This window comes from Phalaenopsis equestris, unplaced genomic scaffold (genome assembly GCF_001263595.1).
Source record: "Phalaenopsis equestris unplaced genomic scaffold, ASM126359v1 Scaffold000006, whole genome shotgun sequence".
In the NCBI taxonomy this organism is placed as follows: domain Eukaryota; kingdom Viridiplantae; phylum Streptophyta; class Magnoliopsida; order Asparagales; family Orchidaceae; genus Phalaenopsis; species Phalaenopsis equestris.
Window position 1 is genome coordinate 996,280 of NW_018164448.1, and position 20,712 is coordinate 1,016,991.

General features: G+C 37.3%; 1 protein-coding gene across 1 annotated transcript in view; it reads right to left on the reverse strand.

The window, feature by feature from the left end:
- Window positions 1-20,712, reverse strand: part of LOC110018192 (DExH-box ATP-dependent RNA helicase DExH11) — a 60,389-nt gene that overhangs the window by 36,767 nt on the left and 2,910 nt on the right. The window contains 14 exon segments of the mRNA XM_020715428.1: window positions 1,882-1,992; window positions 2,152-2,307; window positions 2,617-2,983; window positions 3,169-3,236; window positions 3,351-3,461; window positions 3,570-3,770; window positions 5,276-5,377; window positions 13,218-13,325; window positions 13,792-13,864; window positions 13,866-13,935; window positions 16,692-16,770; window positions 16,905-16,976; window positions 17,059-17,316; window positions 17,896-18,153. Of these exon segments, the coding sequence (XP_020571087.1) occupies window positions 1,882-1,992; window positions 2,152-2,307; window positions 2,617-2,983; window positions 3,169-3,236; window positions 3,351-3,461; window positions 3,570-3,770; window positions 5,276-5,377; window positions 13,218-13,325; window positions 13,792-13,864; window positions 13,866-13,935; window positions 16,692-16,770; window positions 16,905-16,976; window positions 17,059-17,316; window positions 17,896-18,153 (2,034 nt within the window).

Consider the following 20,712-nt stretch of genomic DNA (forward strand, 5'->3'; position numbering starts at 1 on the left):
ATTTTTTATTGTCTTTTTTGTCCGAACACCGTGGCATCTCAAGTCTTTCCTTCTAGAAGTGTATTCAAGGGCGAGTGGTGCTCCGGTTATATCCCGTTCTTAGGAGGTGATTAACTCCGAATTTCTCATCCTCCACAACCTCGCCTTCGTTGCTGAAGTAACTTCTCCCTACTGTAATCGCCAGAAAATCTAGATCGTTTTCCTGCTTCCCACATCCTGCCAGCCCAGCCTACATCATCCCCTATTGTAACCCAGCCACCAACCCTCCTTCCCTGTTGTAACCCCATTGTCTGCCCTCATCTGTTTCTGGAAAAAGCCATTTGGTTGTCCTTCCATCATACAATCATCCATAACTTTTACTTCCCCCTCAAACCTTAGCACCACACCCCGATCCACCTATTTTTGTATCGTTATTTTCCTATTTTCAAGTGTCTTAGTTGTAACTCTTTTCGAATTTTAGCAATAATATTTTCATTCCGATACGGATTTTAGTTCACTCCAATTTCACACACACACATATGACAAATCTTCACAGGCAAGGATGTTATCTGCGGGTCATCCTAATTAATAAACAAATATGATAATTTGATTTTCTTATCCGACAGACCTGCCATCCTAAACATGTTTCTTTCTTTCCCAGTTTTCACTCGATCAGAAAAATTTTTGACAAGCCATAACTACTAGGACTTCGGACTTGACAGGTTATTCTCAACACAAATAGAGATGTAATTAAGTGGGCTGGCCCAAGTGTTATTTGAATTCAAAAAAATAGTTGCAACAAGTTCTCAGCTCAAATGAAACGTGGTTGAAAAAAGCTCCTTAGGTCATAGAGAACAAGTTCACAGCAATTGTTCATCAACCGATTTTTCTTGTGGCTTCACGAACTAAGAGTGTGGAACCTCTAGAAGTAATCATTATTAGGTTATCCAAAATTGCTGTATTATTGTTTATTAAGTATAATTATCATTTTAGGACTCTTATGAAAAGAGTGAGGGTAATAGCAAAAATAAAAAAGTTCCCGGGGCATGGAAGTAGGATAGCCTCCAAGAATGCAATGAAGGATTTTAGTTGTTCGGGGTCTAAAGTTAAAATTATTAATCTATTCAAGCCTACAAAGATTGCATATTAGTGAATGCCAATTGAGAAGGTCACTAAATTTATTTGGGCTGCTGTAAATTTTCCAGGCAAATTGGATCTGACGGTGAATCTGGGTCATTGTTAAAATGCCATTTTTCTAAAAAGAATGTCAGAAAATAACATTCATTACATGAATAACTGCCTTTTTTACAGTCTAATTTGATCTATGGCTAATGCTGCTTTGAAACCCGACGTGAAAAGCTCAGTAACGTTACAGATATGGAAAAAAAAATCAGATATACGACAAGGTGGGAAAGAATAAAAATAAAACAAACTTAGGGATGTGTCAATGTTTAGCAATGTTGTTGTACAGATTGTCAGGGCTGAGTGGTATCAAACATGCTTCTGAATATTTCAATTTTCAAGAAAATTTGATGCTATACTAGAAAGCATATCCTAACAACCCTGCAAATTTCATTCAAATACATCACAAAAAAAAGAAAAAAAACAGATAGATACACAAATGCAAATAAAAGGCCCCCGACCATGTACTCAAGAAAAGTATGTAAAAAGCCTGATTATAATTTATCATGATGTAGAGAGCTATGAAAATACTAAAGAAAATCCAGAAGTCTAAAAGAGTATCAAAATTAGACTATAAGATAGCTCAATCAAACCTTCGAAACTAAAAAGAATTATAATCCAGAAAAGATCGCCATTCTTTGGATAACTAAAATAATTATATTGAAATTCAAAAGTCCGCATAATATAAGTAGATCACAAGTTGTCAAATGTAAACTTAACCTTGATGACACCACGACAGAAGAGCATCTCAACTACTTCCTTCACAATTGGAAGAAGACCAGCATGGTGCACCCCAATACCCCTCCGTAGCAGGCTTTGAACTCGAACAATCTGCAATGTGAGTCCACATAACATGGCAGCTGTCAAGAGCAACTTTTGATGGAAGACAGTTATATCCTCAAATAAATGAAGCAATAGACCAAAAGCTCTCTTTTTCTACTAGTAAAGTTAAGCTGCTCTGTGTGATGCTTACAAACTCAGCAGTAATACCTGAGGTAGGTTTCTGTCAGAACCTTTCAATCGTGAAAAAGCCTTGTCACAAAATATACGAATCTCACTTTTTTCAGAACTACTGGTAAGGTCCATACTGGTCATGTTATCAGCTGATTTGTCACAACGATTCTTTGAGAAGCAGAAGATAACCACCTGAAAAAGAAAGCAGTAGATTAAAAGGGGGCCATATATAAAATAAACACCTAAATTTGGAAAGATTGATGCACCACGCAGGTACATCGCCAAACATCATCAAATTTAAGCCATTTTCACGTGCTTGTAATGGATCTCATGGCAGGACAAGTAATAACGTGCACAAATAGAACATCCAAAAAACAAATCAAAGATTTCTGGCATCAAGTCCATTTCTCCAGCAAATTTTATTAGGGCTATTTAAACAAAGAACTGCAACTAAAAAAATTATTAAAGCAAAGATTTTTACTGTGTCATCAAAGTACACACAGGCAAAAGGGATTTTTTCAATAGCTTGTGTATCAGCAACAACCAAAAAGAAGATTCTGATTTCCTCTGTCCCCAATTACTTTGATTTGCTCCACTAGTTCCAGGAAAGTTGATTGCAGATTGAGATCTTGGGTGCTTCTGTCCTTTTACACTACCAAAATTTTCCCGTTGCCGAGATTGATTTGCACCATGTCCACCACCCAAGTATGTCCCAGAACTACTTGCAGACAAACCAGAATTCTTTTTCTTATGCACCTCCTTAGCTGCCCTAAAGGCTTGAGGCAGAAAAACCTCATTGTCACCTACTCTATATAATTCTCCAGAGTAAAATAAACAGTGCTCGAGGGGGACAGGTCTTTTTGATGTCCTGATAGACAATGCAAGAAAAAGACAACAAATCAAAGTCACCATACTATATAAATAGCAAAATAATAAGAGCTTTTGCTTATTCTTATTCACAAGAACGTTTAAGAAAAAAATACAGCAATGCAACTAAAGAAATGACCGAATAACAAATAATTTAAAAATATCTTTCTAAAAGTTAATCATTACCCCAGAACACGAATTTTCTTTTGCTTTGTGCGACCAATCCAATCAGCAAATTCAGTTGTGTTTGGCACCTAACACATTCCGAGCAACTTACATGTGAGGGAATCAACATGGAACGGCAGGCAAAAGAGAATGTGGATCAGGTGTTAAAACTGCAAATTTATTTTCCAAAAGAACAAACATACAGTGGCTGAAAGTAGAACAATGTTAACATGTCTTGGTAGCATGATGATCACCTCCTCCCACACCACGCCTCTTTCAGCATCATTAACATAATGAACTTCATCAAATATAACCTTTTGAAGGGATAAATAAACAAAATCAACAAAATAATTAGCACATATAACATGAAAAGTATTGCAAATAGTACAAAAGTCATACAATAAACTGCAAAGTTCATTTACCCATTCAATATCACGAATTATGTCAGCACCTCTATAAAGCATTGACCGCAAGATCTCAGTAGTCATGATAAGGCATGATGCCTCCGGTCTCAAGCTAATATCACCTGTTAGAAGGCCTACATCAAATTTGGTGCAAAAATCTCTATATTTCTGATTGCTGATGGTTTTTATAGGAGCAGTGTAGACAGCACGAGTACAATGCTGCACGAAACAAGCACTTAATGACGAAGACAAGCAATAAAAATCATACATAACCATATAAAAGCATGTCAAATTAAAGTAAGAAACATTAGAAATAAAATCTAGTAACAAGAATCAAATTAGCGATAGCCATAAACGAAAATTATCTGACCATCCTAAGATATCAATATGAAATTCCTAATGGTTGAAAGGCTGTGTGTAGTAAATGAATAATTGCTCATATGTCATGTTTACGAAAGCAGGAATAACCTCAAGAGAAACAGATCAGAAACAATAAATTACTGCCAATACAAAAAGGCAGAAAGCTCTGGTGATTCTGCTTCAATAAGGAACAACTTCTTTTAATGTGACTGTTATGAAGTGGCAGAACCTCAATAGCAGATGTGAGCACAACTGTTTGTTTGGTTGAAACTTGGTGAAAATGAGTTCTCATTCTTGGAACTGACTTTTAAAAAGTAGAGAAGCTTCAATCTTGAAGGCTAACTGTTAATAAGCCGCCTTAAACTTTCTTAATGAAATAATTGATTAGAATATTAACACTGCAAAATCATCATGATTAAATAAATCCGGATTATTAGATTTTGTCAAAATCGATCTTTGTAACGTGTCTACCTAGTTCTTGCACATATTTTAATTATTTTATGATTTAAGTTTTAATTAAATAATAAGGTTACACAATTAGCCATAATATTGCGAGATGCTTTTAATAAGCATTACGTCCTATAAAAGGGAATAATGATAAATGACTGAATGTTTCAATTAAAGAAAGCATTGAAATTTCATTTCTCACCCCTAAACGTTGTAAACTAGTATTAGAGCCTCTTTTATCCTTCTTTGCTCATCCAAATGTAAATCTTCTTCCACACATCCTCTCAAATGCTTATGACCCGTCATTAAATAGAGTTGTCTTGTCCATCTGTTTCTACTCTGTAATGGTCCACCATAACTACAAGTCCATGTGTGAGCGTACCATTTTCCTAGCCCGGATTGTGATCTCATTTGCATGTGCCTTCTGCAAATCATTCTTGCTTTCATCAATGACCTCAACCCAATCTCCTAGAGTTGTCTTGTGCATTAAAGATAAATGACTGAATGTCTCCCATGCTATATTCAAATGCTATATGTCTCCTTATTTCCTACCTCAAAATCCCCATCCACAAGCCATCATGCTTCTTACCTACATATCTCCGTATCCCTACCGCAAAAGCCCTAGAACTATAAAAAGAGAATGACAATCATTAATTGAATAATTTGGTTTACTAAAATAATTCATGTCCATTTCTCCTCTCTATCTCTCTCTCACAACATGTTAAGTAATTTTACTACTAATAATAAAATAATGAGAAAATAATACCAAGGTTACTAAACATGAAACTCATTGTGACATAAAAAAACACAAAAATTAATTTCACAAGAAATGAGTTCATACAACTCACTAATGAAACAAACTGGCGTTAAATAAAAAACAGATAAATATAAAATAGTTTACATTTAAGAAATCATACCTTTGATGCTAATGCAAAAGCGTACTCTGCAACAACTGTCTTTCCAGCTGATGTATGAGCTGCTACAAATACAGACTCACCCTTTTCCAGATAGTATATAGCCTGTATATATTGGATTGTTCATAACTAAGGAAATATCAATCTTTATAAATAGAAGATAATTAATGTAAATTTTTATAATCCAATTATAAAACTTGCAAATGTAATAAGCAATTGGCAGACAGTAACCTTAAGTTGAAGGCAATGGCATAAAGAAGAAATTACTCGTAACAATCTCTTGTGATTATTATTATTATATGTGTACACAACATACCAGTATTAAATAAAAATAAAAAAGTTGAATTTGAAGGAAAACCAAAACAACAATGACAAGTTGATATAAGAGATATGATCGCCCTTATATAGTCAAATTATCTACAACTATAAAATAATAGCTTGTTCATTATGATCAAATGTACCAATGTTCACTAGCTCAAGCAATATGTTGTTTTATTCCATGATAAAGGTCAGAAGTTCAAGCTTCAACTCAAGTGGTATGATCCTTTAAACTGCACGTATATAGAGCAGTACATTTTATGGCTCATATGTGGAGTTCATGAGTCTATAACTCGCTTTGTACAATACCTGTGGAATTACGCTCCTCATTATTATTTACTTTAATTCTATTTAATACTTGCTATATTTAAGTCATAATATAAAAATGATAATTCCTTAATTATTGGTATTTATGTTTATTCCATAATTATAGGAATTACTTTATTGTAGGAAGATTTTTTTCCTCTTTTTGTTTCTCTTGTACTCACTTATTTATAGGTGAATTATCTATGTATTCAAGTGACAAAAACATTATTCAAAATTCACATGGTATCAGAGACATCGAAGAGTCATCGAGGGAAAGCTTCTCCCGCTCGGCTTGATCACAGCCTTCTCTCCCGCGATCGTTTTTTCCTGAGCGCTGCTCCTGCGCCTGCTCTCTCCGCTGCTCTCGCCTGCTCTCTCCCGCGATCGTTTTTTCCCGATCATCCAAGCGCCAGTTCCAGCACCTGTTCGGATCCGCGTCCACGTCCGAGGACTATCCGAGCGCCTGTTCGGATCCGCATCCGCGTCCGAGGCCGAGGACGATCCGAGCGCCTGTTCCGAGTCCGCGTCCGAGCACCTGTTCCGCGTCCGCGTCTGAAGACGATCCGAGCGTCTCTCTCGACCGCATCCGAGCGCACGCACATCTCCCGCGATTGTCTGCACCTAAGCACCGACGCTTCTTCCGTGATCGAGCACAGACAGATTTAGCCTCTGGTCATTCTGCTGGCCACCTCTCCTCTCCAATGACTAAGTACGGTCACGCCTGCAACTCCTCCACTAGTGATGTCACTTCTAGCCACCCCTCCGCGGATGGGTCACCATTACCCAGCAATTATTACAATAATTCTATCCTCATCACCAGCCATAAACTCACCGGTCAGAATTATCTCCAATGGTCGCAGTCAGTCATGATGTTTGTATGCGGCAAAGGCAAAGATGACTACCTCACTGGTGATGCTCCAGCTCTGATGACGACAGGTCCGTCATACAAGACTTGAAAATCCGAGAATAATATAATTATGGCCTGACTTGTTAACTCGATGACACTTGATATTGGTAAAAAATTTCTTCTCTATGGCACGGCTAAGAAAATCTGAGATGCTGCCCGTGAGACCTATTCTAGTGCGGACAATACAAACGAACTATTTGTTGTTGAGACCATTCTTCATGACTTTCGTCAAGGTGATCTCTCCGTCACCCAATACTTCAATACTCTTACTCGGCATTGGCAGCAAGTAGATATATTCGAGTACCCTTGGAAGTGTCCTGAAGACTCTGTCATATTCACCATTACCCAGCAATTATTACAATAATTCTATCCTCATCACCAGCCATAAACTCACCGGTCAGAATTATCTCCAATGGTCGCAGTCAGTCATGATGTTTGTATGCGGCAAAGGCAAAGATGACTACCTCACTGGTGATGCTCCAGCTCTGATGACGACAGGTCCGTCATACAAGACTTGAAAATCCGAGAATAATATAATTATGGCCTGACTTGTTAACTCGATGACACTTGATATTGGTAAAAAATTTCTTCTCTATGGCACGGCTAAGAAAATCTGAGATGCTGCCCGTGAGACCTATTCTAGTGCGGACAATACAAACGAACTATTTGTTGTTGAGACCATTCTTCATGACTTTCGTCAAGGTGATCTCTCCGTCACCCAATACTTCAATACTCTTACTCGGCATTGGCAGCAAGTAGATATATTCGAGTACCCTTGGAAGTGTCCTGAAGACTCTGTCATATTTTGCCTAATCATAGAACAGAAACGCACCTTCAAATTTCTTCTCGGCCTCAAATCTGAGTTTGACCAGACTCACTCATGGATTTTGAATTTGAAACCTCTTCCAACAATTCGTGAAGTTTTCTCCGACACACGCCGCGAAAAGAGTCGTCTAAAGGTCATGTTAGGTGCTTCCTTGTCCACTACAGCCCTCGACGGGTCTGCACTTGCTGCTCATATTCCATCCACAGACAATCGCCAACTCCAAGACTGCCCTTGGTGTGACCACTATCGCCGTTCTGGTCATACTCGGGATACGTGTTGACGGATTCATGGCAAAACCGCCAATGGGAAACACAAACAGGATCATCCATCGGGCAGCTGCCACCAGCACCACCGAAGCCTCTCTAGGAATGAGCCCATTCAACGAAGAACGGATTCATGCCCTCCAGAAGTTGCTCTGTCAGCTGACACCAGTCCAACCTACTAGTGTGGCATCGGGTGCCACCGGCCTTGTTACCTATCAAGGTATTTTCTCATCCGCTTTCGTCTTAGATTCAACCTCTTCTCGCTTTTAGATTGGTGACTCAGGTGCCTCCGATCATATGACCGGGGATGTCTCTTTGTTAATGGATTACCGGCCGTGTAATTCGACCCTCACTGTTCAGATTGCTGATGGATCAGCCTCCAAAGTTGTTGGTCTTGGTTGTTTGTCCGCATCTCTCCAGATTTATTCCTCACTTCTGTGCTTCATGTTCCTACTTTGGATTGCAATCTGATCTCTATTAGTAAGCTATTGTGTTGCTAAATTTTTTTCATATGTTTGTGAATTTCAGGATTTGAAGTCGGGGAGGATGATTGACAGTGCTGAGTTGCGCAGTGGTCTCTATCTCCTCAACAAACCCTCTGTCAGTCTCGTCTCACCCACCAGTTGTATTTCAGTATCAATTCTGTCTTGCTTAAATCCGCTTAGTACTTCTGTGTTCCATTCCAACGTTAATAATGAGAGTGAAATCATGTTACTTCATTATCGTTTAGGTCATCCCAATTTTATGTATCTGGGGAAACTGTTTCCTCATTTATTTATTAATAAAAGTCCTACATCTTTTAATTGCGAATTTTGTCAACTTGCCAAACACACTCGTAGTTCATTTCCTCGATTATCATACATACCCACTCGTCCCTTTTCTCTGACCCATAGTGACGTTTGGGGTCCTCGTGAAAAAAATATTTTTGGGGCCCAATGGTTCGTGTCTTTTATTGATGATCACACACGGGTGACATTGATGATCTATCTTATGAGTGACAAATCCGAGGTAGGACCAATATTTTGTGCATTCTATCAAATGATACTCACTCAATTTGACACAAAAATCCAGGCTCTCAAAACAGATAATGCACGAGATTTTTTCAACACCTCCTTAGGAACATTTCTCACCTTAACACGTGTGTTGATACTCCCCAACAAAATAGGGTTGTCGAGCGGAAAAATCGTCACTTGTTGGAGGTAGCCTGTTGTCTCATGTTTACCACATCGGTCCCTAAACGTTATTGGAGCGAGGCAACAATGATCGCTGCCTACCTCATAAATCGGATGCCCTCTCGTATTCTGAGTTTTCGTAGTCCAATCGATGTCCTCCTTCGCTCCTTTCCAAATACCTGTACACTCTCTTCAGTTGTCCCTACCAAACTATTTGGTTGCTCCGTCTTTGTTCATATTCACAAACAACACCGCAGTAAATTAGACCCCAAATCTGTCAAATGCATATTCATAGGGTATTCAACCAACAAAAAAGGCTACAAGTGTTATTGTCCTTCAACTAAAAAGATCTATAACTCTATGGATGTCACATTTTAGCATCAATTATATTTTTAGCATCAATTATACTACCAAGAGTGTCATTCAGGGGGAGAGTAGTCATAGTGAACAACAACCATGTGTTCCTTTACCAATTGACACGAGTCCCTCATCGACTGTCAAACCTCCTCCATCTCCTATTCAACCTCCCCAGTCTACACAACCCACTCCACTTCTCAGGTTCTTTGGGTCTATACAAGACGAAACAAAACTGCTGAAAGAATAGAGAACCTAACACCGCTTCCAGCTGCTGTCCAAGAATTTAATCTGGCTCCAAAACCCTCTGAAACTCACTCAAGTACGGAATGTATACACTAGTGATTATGAGCTTACCCCACCTGTGAAAGATGATTCTGATGTTCCTTGTACTCAACATCCTATTGCTCGATTTGTTTCATATGAGAGGTTATCTCCTCCATATCATGCATTTGTTACTGCTATTGACAGCATAAAGGTTCCGAATTCTATTCAGGAAGCTCTCTCACGCCCGGAATGGAGAAAAGCTGTGAATGAAGAAGTTGCTGCACTAAAAAAGAGTGGAACGTAGATTGTGTCTGATTTGCCCAAGGATACGAGACCAGTAGGATGCAGGTGGTTATTTACAATCAAATGTAAGGCAGACGGAAGCATAGATCGGTTAAAAGCCCGACTGGTTGCAAAAAGTTATACTCAGTTATACGGAAGTGACTATCAAGAGACATTTGCCCCAGTAGCCAAACTGAACTCCATTAGAAACCTACTCTCCATTGCAGCAAACTGAGACTGGTCCCTTATGCAACTTGATGTCAAAAATGCATTCCTTAATGGAGATCTTGAAGAGGATGTATACATGGATTTATCGCCTGGTCTTGAAGGGTCCTTCCCTAGTGGCAAAGTATGCAAGCTCCAGAAATCTCTGTATGGTCTCAAACAATCTCCCCGTGCTTGGTTTGCCAGACTCACCAATTTCGTACTCAAGTGCGGTTATACTCAAAGTCAGGTTGATCATACAATGTTCACAAAAAGATCCGAGAAGAATATTAATGTACTTATTGTGTATGTGGATGACATCATTTTTACCGGTGATCACACTGAAGAATTGACAAAGCTGAAGAAGTCCCTAGCCCATGATTTCGAAATTAAGGACCTCGGAGACTTGAAGTTCTTCTTGGGAATGAAAGTTGCAAGATTCAAAATGGGGATAGCTGTAACTCAAAGGAAGTACACATTGGACCTATTGAAAGAAACCGACATGCTTGGATGCAAACCAATAGATACTCCAATAGACCCGTATAAAAAGATTGGAATGGAGAATGATAGTTTACCTGTCGACAAAGGAAGATATCAGCGGCTTGTTGGAAGACTTATTTACTTATCCCACATCAGACCAGACATAAGTTTTTCAGTAAGTATAGTAAGCTCATGAACTGTCCTACTGAGAAACATATGAGAGTTGTCAACCGTATCTTAAGATACTTAAAGATGACACCTGAGAAAGGATTATTATTCAAAAGGAATGATAGTCAAGCGGTAGAAGTCTTTACTGATGCTGACTGGGCAGGAGATATATCCACCCGACGATCAACCTCTGGGTATTACTCTTATGTATGGCGCAATCTAGTGACATGGAGAAGCAAGAAGCAATCGGTGGTATCTCGGAGTAGTGCAGAAGCAGAATACAGAGCACTGGCACTTTGTATCTGTGAAGGAATGTGGATCAAAAGATTTCTCAAGGAGCTTGGAATTATGGGAGAAAATCCTATCAAGATGTTCTGTGACAATCAAACTGCAATCAGTATCGCAAAGAATCATGTTCATCATGATCGAACGAAACACATTGAGATTGATCGGAATTTCATTTCAGAGAAGATGGACAATGGAATCATTGAATTGATCTATACTTCTTCTAGAGACCAAACTGCAGACATTCTCACCAAGGCTCTCCCTAAGTCCAGTTTTGATGAGCTAAACCAACAAGTTGGGCATGTACAATCTGCACAACCCACCTTGAGAGGGAGTGTGGAATTACGCTCTTCATTATTATTTACTTTAATTCTATTTAATACTTGTTATATTTAAGTCATAATATAAAAATGGTAATTCCTTAATTATTGATATTTATGTTTATTCCATAATTATAGGAATTACTTTATTGTAGGAAGATTTCTTTCCTCTTTTTGTTTCTCTTGTACTCACCTATTTATAGGTGAATTGTAGGAAGTATTCAAGTGAGAAAAGCATTATTCAAAATTCACAATACCCGTCTTACATAAAGTACATATGGTAAATTCCTATGCTTAAGAAAATAAAAAGTGTGTTCGAATATATCACAATTGTATTTTAGCAAAGATTGGAGAATCGAACCAAGCATCCTCTTGATGTGAACTGTTTCTAACTAAGTATTACTCATGAATTTATAAGCTCACATTTTAAAATGTGTGGCCATTGTGACTAACTTTAAGATTAACTTCATAATACTTCAAAAAAAAAAACTTCACTTAGATAGGTCACCAATCAACTCCCACAACAAAGTATAATTAAGATTACAAAAAAAAAATCCTATGTGCTGCCAATTGAAAAGAACAATCCGTATGTTTGTGTTCAACTATTTAGCCTCATATTCAACCATTTAGCCTTCCCAAAAATGCAAGTCAACAAGCACCTACTCTCTAATGGGTATGGAAAAACCACCTGTCTGGAAAAAAGCAACCGTTTACTGTTTATATACATGGATAAACAAACCATGAAGAAACAAAACAATCTACATTCAAGGGTAAGTCTGCAAAGCATTCATGCCCATCCACAACACACAATTCTTTATGAATCTCCCCAGCACAAGTACTAAGGCTACTTCCCTAGAGCTGTCACATCATAGTAAAATTCAGCAAACCAAAAGTCAATCTTAGAGCTTCTATACCATTTGCTTAAGGGCATAAAAAAAAATTGCTCAAAGTATGATTTGCACACATATGAGGAAAATAAAAAAAGGGATAAGTTAAGCCAACTGATGACAATCTATCATAACTATATCAAAACGCAATTAAATGCTCTGTTCCCAGAAGCAGAAGAAAGTAAATGAGACTTTGACAGCAAGAATGGCCTAACAAAATTAGTTGAAGCAATCACTATCGCATGAAAACCCAATGCACAAATTAGAGGTAACTTAAAAGAAGTCAATTTAAACCATTAATCTTGATTTTGTTTAAACTAGCTCCTAGCAATTCTCATTCATATTTCACGAATCTAGAGAACCGAACATGAACTCATAATAATTCCTTCTGTCTCTTTGATAGCAGGAAAAAATATTTAAAGTTCATTCAAAATTGCACTTCTTCCAAATCAAAAAGCAACACTGAACTCACTGTCCTTATTTCAGAATTTCTGGGACAGTATAACTAACATAACTATTTTTTGAAAATTCTAAGCTGCTTCAAACCAGTGCCCTTAAACCATCTATGGTCTAGTATCCAAAACTGCAAAAAAAATACCAGGTCAAGACACCATGAAAACCCTGCATTGGCTGCAACTCAAGCTAGATGCAAACAGCAACATTAACCAATACTCTGCACACAAAATTCTAAAGTTTGAAAAACAAAGCCTAAGCTTCTTGGAGATAAAGTCAGAAGAGCGTGTGCCAAAGAAAAGTACCATGATAATCTTTTAAGTATTATTTTTCCATACAAGCAAGAGGGGCAACTGTGATCACTAAAGACCAAATTAAGCTGAAATTGTGCTTCAAATAATAATATTAAAACAAAATAATGTGGAATAAAATAACTATCAACTCAACTCATACCTCCTTCTGAAATTTATCCAACTGAAACGGAAAATCGAGTGCCATTTCAGGAACAAGCTCATGAAATCGATTAGCAATCTCATCATTGCCACCTGGAGAAGCCCACACCTGCATGAAGTAATCAATAGTATACTTTTCCAATTACAGCAGAAGTAGAAACCAAACCCTCAATATGAATGCCGCATTAACAAAGTGGGCTAGAATACCATTTCCAGAAGGAAAATAACATGAATAACTGAAAAGTTAATAGTGCTCATGAGAATAAATTATGGATCACTTCAACAAAGGAGTCCACTACATTGGTTTCTAAGTAAAGTAATGGAAGCAGTTTTTCCTGTCAGTGATCGATCTACAAGATGTCATGAAGAATCTGAACGTTCATGTAAATAAGAATACAAATAACAGCTTCTGGGGTCACATCGAGAAAAAATAAAGCTAACAACACCTGTAGAAATCACCATTTAATAATCATGTTCTCAAAATTCATCTCTACAACGCTAAATGAGATCTCAAAATATTAAGATATGCATTTTGATGATATCTAACCTAGAAGTATGAGATGGCCATGTCATACCTCGCTTTCCTTCTGCCTCTTCACCTCAACTATTTCACTCGATATTGTTTTCACTTCCACAGGTTCAGCAAGCAGTATGTTCAGTGTCATCTCTAGAAACATTAGTCAAAGCCGCCTCTATTTGAACTTCTGACTCCATCAAACCTGGACTTCTAATCATTTAGTATATATGTGTAAAGCAGTGCAAAAGAAAAATTTTGATATTCAAAATATTTATGGCAATTCAAATCAATTCCTTGCATCAAATATTATTTCTTTATCAGCATGTAAAATTTTGGTGATGGGAAATGATAAACAAGAGCAAATAAAACATGTTGCACTTGAAAGTATCTAACATTTTTAAAAGAAAGTGGGAATCAATTAAGGATCCCATGTTAAGAGAAAGTAAACAAAAGAACTACAAGCAACACACAAAAGCTGCGAATGCGGTAAAGCCATGTTACAGGAAGTATGTGGAAAAAAATCCCACAAGCAGAAAATGAAGCTTTGTGAACCCGTGTGTAGGAATAAACTAAATGATGATCTAATGATAAATAAAACTACACAGAAGCTCCAAAAAAACCATGCAATATGTCATTCTGCTCATTATTCCTCGGCAATAACAGCCATCTCAAATCCCTTGTTGATCCTATGTAAGAAGGTTACATTTCCTACAGCAAAAAGTTCTATAAAACATGCCTTCAAAAATAATATAAACAAACAGTGTAAATGTTTAACTTTTAGTTGGATATTGTCTTTATCACGAGTTTACGGGGTTCATGTCCAGAAAAGGCAAAATTCATATGACTGGTGCAGATCATCAAGAGACTTCAAGATGTTAGTGTAGGACTTTTTCATGCTAGAAAGGTTCTCCAAATATAGTTAGAGGCATAGGTCAATGTCATCATCATTCTTGGATCATTATATTAATTTCCTTACTATAATAAAAAGGTTCTCTAGTGAACGAGGAGAGCACTAAACAATTAGAAAAATTAAATAGATGATTTGGCATATTCATAACCACCTGATGAGAAAGATGATAATTTGTATCTGAAATGCAAATATTTGTTTGGCTATGACGTAGACAGGTCCTGGAGAGAATAAATAATTCAAAGTTACTAAAACCGAATTTAGAAGAAATTCCTTAGTTTCTTTGAATAATCATATAGCTTAGGAAACAAAACTGTTTCGTACATTGGACTGACCTGAGTAGATTTTGCACAATTTGGAAAAATAAATAGCAGATTACAATGACAACAAGTTTTGCACCGAACATATAAGCAAATAATCAATTGGTTTAACATTGATTCCGCAAGGAAAACACCATCGTCGGATTCCAGAAACTTTTAGCCATTTTTAAGATATATTGGTTATTAAACCATGCCGAAGGTGCAAGCTGTTAACTAATTATATGTTTATCATGTCTGCCTCTCAGCTTGAAAAGCATTCACCTATTTCTATGAACTGCTTTTGACTTGTCAATATGTACTTTATATTTTTAAAACATAAAATAAAACATTTTGATTCTTATTAATATGTTGTCAGGGTAGGCCCTGCTACAGTGGAAAAAACAATTGCTCAAGTGCAAAGAAATTTCAACAATGTATAATATTCAAAAGGAAAAAAATCAGTCCCCAGAATTGGACATAAATAACATTTTCCGTATTTTTAAAGTTTTTTAACAGTGGAATACTTGGCTTGCAGCAGAAATAATTTATAAATTTCAATCCATTCAGTAGAAAAATCATGCAGCCTAGTAAAAGAAGGAAACATGTATTCTCTTTAAATAACATGAATAAAAACCAATTAGGATATAAACTTAACTTCAGCAAGAACGCTTGATTCATTTGATTATAATTATGAAAAACATTTACTAAAAAAAACTAGTTGTATCCTAGCCCAACTAAACAAACAATCCAATATCAAAAGATCAAGTGTAAGAAATTTTTATGAACATGACCACTAGTGCCCACTAAACTATAAGAATAAAAAAGTTAGCCGTGTCAGAGTAATAATCTTTACCCAAATCCTGGAAAACAATTATAATGCTGGCTAATAACCTAGTAAACCCAAAAAAAAAAAAAAACAAAACATCAAAATTAAATCAAATATAAACGCATATAAAGAAATAATACTAGAAAATAAAGATATGTGTCATATATTAGATGGTATCAAATGTGCTTAAGTTTAATTATCAACTATAACTCTTACTTAGCTCAATAATATAGCATTCTCAGGCAGTGTTTAGCTGCAGACTGAATTTGTATTAAATAGGATTTATCAAATCCTGTGGCATATTACAGGAGTCCGCACGTAGTGTTGCGTACGTGCTCCGTATGTAATAATTTCTCCAGTTTCACGGGAATGAGCTCTCAAGCGACGACAGCAAGAAATTCTTAAATCCGTCTCATATTTGGATTTATTAAATCCGGATTTACGTCCTAAAACAGAGGGAAGAAAAGTCGGAACATGAAAATTTTTTATTTATTTGAATGTTGGATTTAAATTTGATTTTTTTTATGTTTGGCTGGATTTAAGCTAAATTCATGGCTAAATCTCCTTAAAATGATGCTACCAAACACCGCCTCACGTTTAGCCTAAGGCATCCAACAATCATAAGAAATTCAATCATCAATCACAATCTAAAATGTAATTGAAACTAACAGACCTCTGCATGAAGAAGAAATTCAAACCATTTTATAAACATACTCTCCATACCAAATTTCAAACATATTGGCCTATATCACCATAAAACAGATAGAAGGAACAAAATCTCAACCATGAAACATGCTTAAATTTTCAAAATAAACTGACAAAAGATTCCATTTTGTCCCAAACATAAACGGATCTAACGGCATGTTGCTAAATTTCCATAGTATATGAAGTTTTGGCGTAGATGTGAAAGGCCAAAAGCTCATTACCATCATCTTCTCCTTCTTCATAGGCATCTTTCTCCCAAGCTTTATTGAATAAATCATCAAACTGAACGGACAGCTTATCCTGCATCAAGAAAAAAAAATGAGACCAAAGAATGAAAAACAAAGTCTGGAAACTGATACTGCCATAACAGATGTGTGATACTTCAACTAAAACGGAGCAAAACATTACTTAAACAATATTAAAAAGTAACTTACAGGATTTTCCTCAAATGAAATGTCTGGTGAAGAGATTTGCACTCTCATGTGCTTCCAATGGCAAGGAAAACCCTTTACATTAAGAAAAAGATGCAATTTCATTGTCATGCTTTTGTAAAGAATCAAATTCAGACAAAGAAATAAAAATGAAAACCTTCAGATAGCCCAAGTCCGAACCCATTCTGAAACTCGGAGGCACAGACTGCGCAATGCCACCATCAAAGATCTCCCTAACCCATTCGCCATTTTGAGCTCCTTCTGGAAGAACCTGTCGTGATTGTGAATTATCCAAACCTCCCGGGCGGAAGGGTCTATTATTAATGCTCCCTCTAACAAAATCTTTTGCTGGTCCTGGCATGCGTGGCAAAATACTTGAATCTTGTGCTCCTTCCATTAACTCTACTACATCAATCTGGAAATTAGTAAAAAAATAAGAGAAATGTAAACCAAATAAAGCAAATCCGAAAGATAATTAGAAAAAATTTCATTTTAAGAATGTTTATGCTTGGGTCCACGTGAACATATACAAAACCAAGAGCACGGCTTACAATGGAATAATTTTCATTCTTATAACTCTGTAATGAACAAAACAAAAAACACACAAAATTCTAATGTATTTACATATCTAACATCTAGATTTTACTTTTAACATTGATTCCATCCAAATCTTTCATGTCACATAAAAAATACCACCATATTAACTTTTTAAAAGTGAAATACACCGTTTCATGCATAGGCAAGGCCGTACACATATAAAATTTGAAGTAAAGGTAATCTATATGTAAATACATGGGACTTAGTGGTGTGTATGCAATCTTCGTTCTTGCCAGAACAAAAATTTTGCAGTCATACAGCCGTGGAATTGATAGGCAACCATTAAGCCCTAATGCCTAAACATACATGCTAGTCAGAATATCATGCTGTCATTCTAGCCAAACAAATGTGTACTTCCGAAAGAACAAAAGAAATGGAAATAGGGCAATATGTGTACCTCAACTGACTTTGGATCCCACGGTTCTGGGTGATCCTCATTTTTTGAGCGCCTGAATGGCAGCTCCCAAGCAGGAGCAACAATAGAACGAGGGAGTGATGGTTCCAATGGAACTTTTGCCCTATCAAACCAATCAAATTCCCACATTCTACCAGCTTTCTCAGCAGAAAACTCCTCAGAATCCAACGCTGGGCACAGATAAGTATCCTCTAGATGTTTTTTAACGGTTTCTTTTGTTTCGGGAAGGAATGCAGGTGGCTGCAAAAGAAAGGAAAAGAATTGAATTGGTAAAAGCGACAACTCAAAATTACTTCGCAACTGATTGATGTCATACTTTCATAACTCATCACAAAAAAATAAACAATATACACAAAAAATGTGCCCATACTAATCCTAAAGACATCTAACGCTGCCTAAAGGTTAACTCGGCCGACCAAAAGCGATCTAGCCAACCGCAGGCAATCCCAACAAACCGAATGACTGCCAGCTATCGAAGGCAAGCCCAACCGACCGAATGGGTTTCGAGTGACAGGCTCCGACATGCAAAAAGACTAGAATACCCTGTAAAACCCCCTTTCAAGCAGAAAATAAACATAATTTTTATGTATAATCCTCCCATCCTCTATAAATAGGAGGGATCTTTCATGTATTAAGGGCACTTGAACCCCTCTCTTGTAACCTCCACTTTGAATGATATAAAAAAATGCCACAACAGTCTAGAAATACCCCAGTTTGCCCAAGACGGGCAAATCGCGGCGCAGTCGTATCTCTCCCTCTTATTCTAAGCTCTATTACTTGGGTGTGATTCACAGAACAAATTTAAATTCAAGATTTTGAAAGATGCAGCGAGTGTGGCAACACAAGAAGAAGAACCGAGGATTAATTTTGGTCGGGACAAGTCCCAATCGACACAAACAAAACGAACAAAAGTTTAGACGACCGCAAGGGTTGCCGACAGATTGAAGAGCAGCCAGCCAATCGACCGCCTGCTGGCTGCCAACCGAAGGCCTGCAGCCGATCGAAAGTCATCCAACCGACCAAATGGCTGCCAGCCCACTGAAGAACTGCCAGCCGAATGAAAGCCATCTAGCCGACTGAAGGGCTACCAACCGACCAAAGACATGTCAAACAACTAGAGTTCTTACGACTAAAAATTTAAACATCCCAAAGTCCACGAGCCGAAAAATCACATTTTTGTATCTTCCGAAAGCTTTAACTCGGAGGCAAAAACTATACTGCCGAAACGGACAGTTGGCTCCCAATGACCGAAGAGCCCCTCTAGCAGAAAGCCGATTGATAGCATCTCGCTAGCGCACAATTGACATCGGTTAACCGATGCTGACTCAACGATAAGAAGACGATATCATTTCAAATATTTTATTTTGTTTGAAAAATATATAAACTTTTCTAATTGTGCATTCCTAGATCCAACTGAGACACGTGGAACTCGAAGATTTCACACGCGTCTGCATTTAAGCCAACACTTGGGAAACTCAGACCCTAGTAAAATGAACAATAGCAATGCAAGAAGCTCGATCGACATTACAATAAAAATCAACCCTTAACACCAAACATAAAAAAAGCTCACGTCACTAACTCGATGCATATAAAACTCTGGAGGTGGCTCCCTGCCTAATAGCAACACTCCGCGAAGGATATGAAACAAATAATCACAGTAGCGAGTCTCGGCGATTACCCCCACAAGAGCAGCGACAAAATCTGCTTAAGAATTGATGAAAGATGCGGCTCAATCGAGGCTACAACCCGACGGAGAAAAATACAAGACTTGTACTATGCGATGATATATAAAAAAACAAAGATATTTCCAAAGATCTAAGTTATTAACCAACACCAACATTCATCGCCCGACAATTATCGCAAACAAATAGAACGGTAGAAATAAAATGCTAAAACAAAGATAAAAACAGTCGAAATCTTCTCTATTTCATATTCAAAAAAGTTACAAAGTATTTTTATGCATTGCTTACATGCAAAAGAACAAAATAAAAATGTTGTTAAAGTGACAGATGAAGCCGATCAAAGGTCATCAGACAATCTACGGTCAGCACAGCCGACCGATAGTCTACTTGACCAACCAAAACCCTACAAGCTGGATGACAGAATCTGGAGATGACCTCATAGCAGGCAAGACAGTGCAAAAAGACGTTGAAACCATGGAAGTATCATTAGTAATTCATTGATAAATATGATTAAATTTTTCTGTCATAAAAATTCTCTTATTATTATCGCAGTTTTGCCACCAATATGTAAAAAAATTTAATAACTTAATATGTGCACTAAAAATATGCTTATGTTAATCCTGAAGAGACCTAACAGTACCCAAAGGTTAAATCAGCTAACTGAAAACCATCAAATCGACCGAAGGCTGCCACCCGACCGAAGAGGTGTCAGACGACCGAAGGGCTGCCAACCGACCGAAAGCAAACCAAGCGACCAAAGGACTGTCTAGCAATAGACTTCGATATACAAGAAGGCTAGAACAGCTTGTAAAACCCCCTCTCAAGCATGGGCATGAATAATTTTTTTATGTACGGTCCTTCTATCTTCTATAAATAGGAGGGATCTTTCTTGTATTAGGGGCTCTTGGACCTCTTCTGGTGTAACATTTACTTTCAATTATATAAAAAAAATACAAGAATTTAAGAATACCCCAATTTCCCCCACAGGGAAAAATCGCAGCGCACTCTTCTCTCTCTCTCTTCCCCCCTTTCTCTCATGTTCTACAACATATTTTTTGGATGTGATTCACATGACCAATTTGGATTCAAAATTCTGAACGACATGTTAAACATGGAT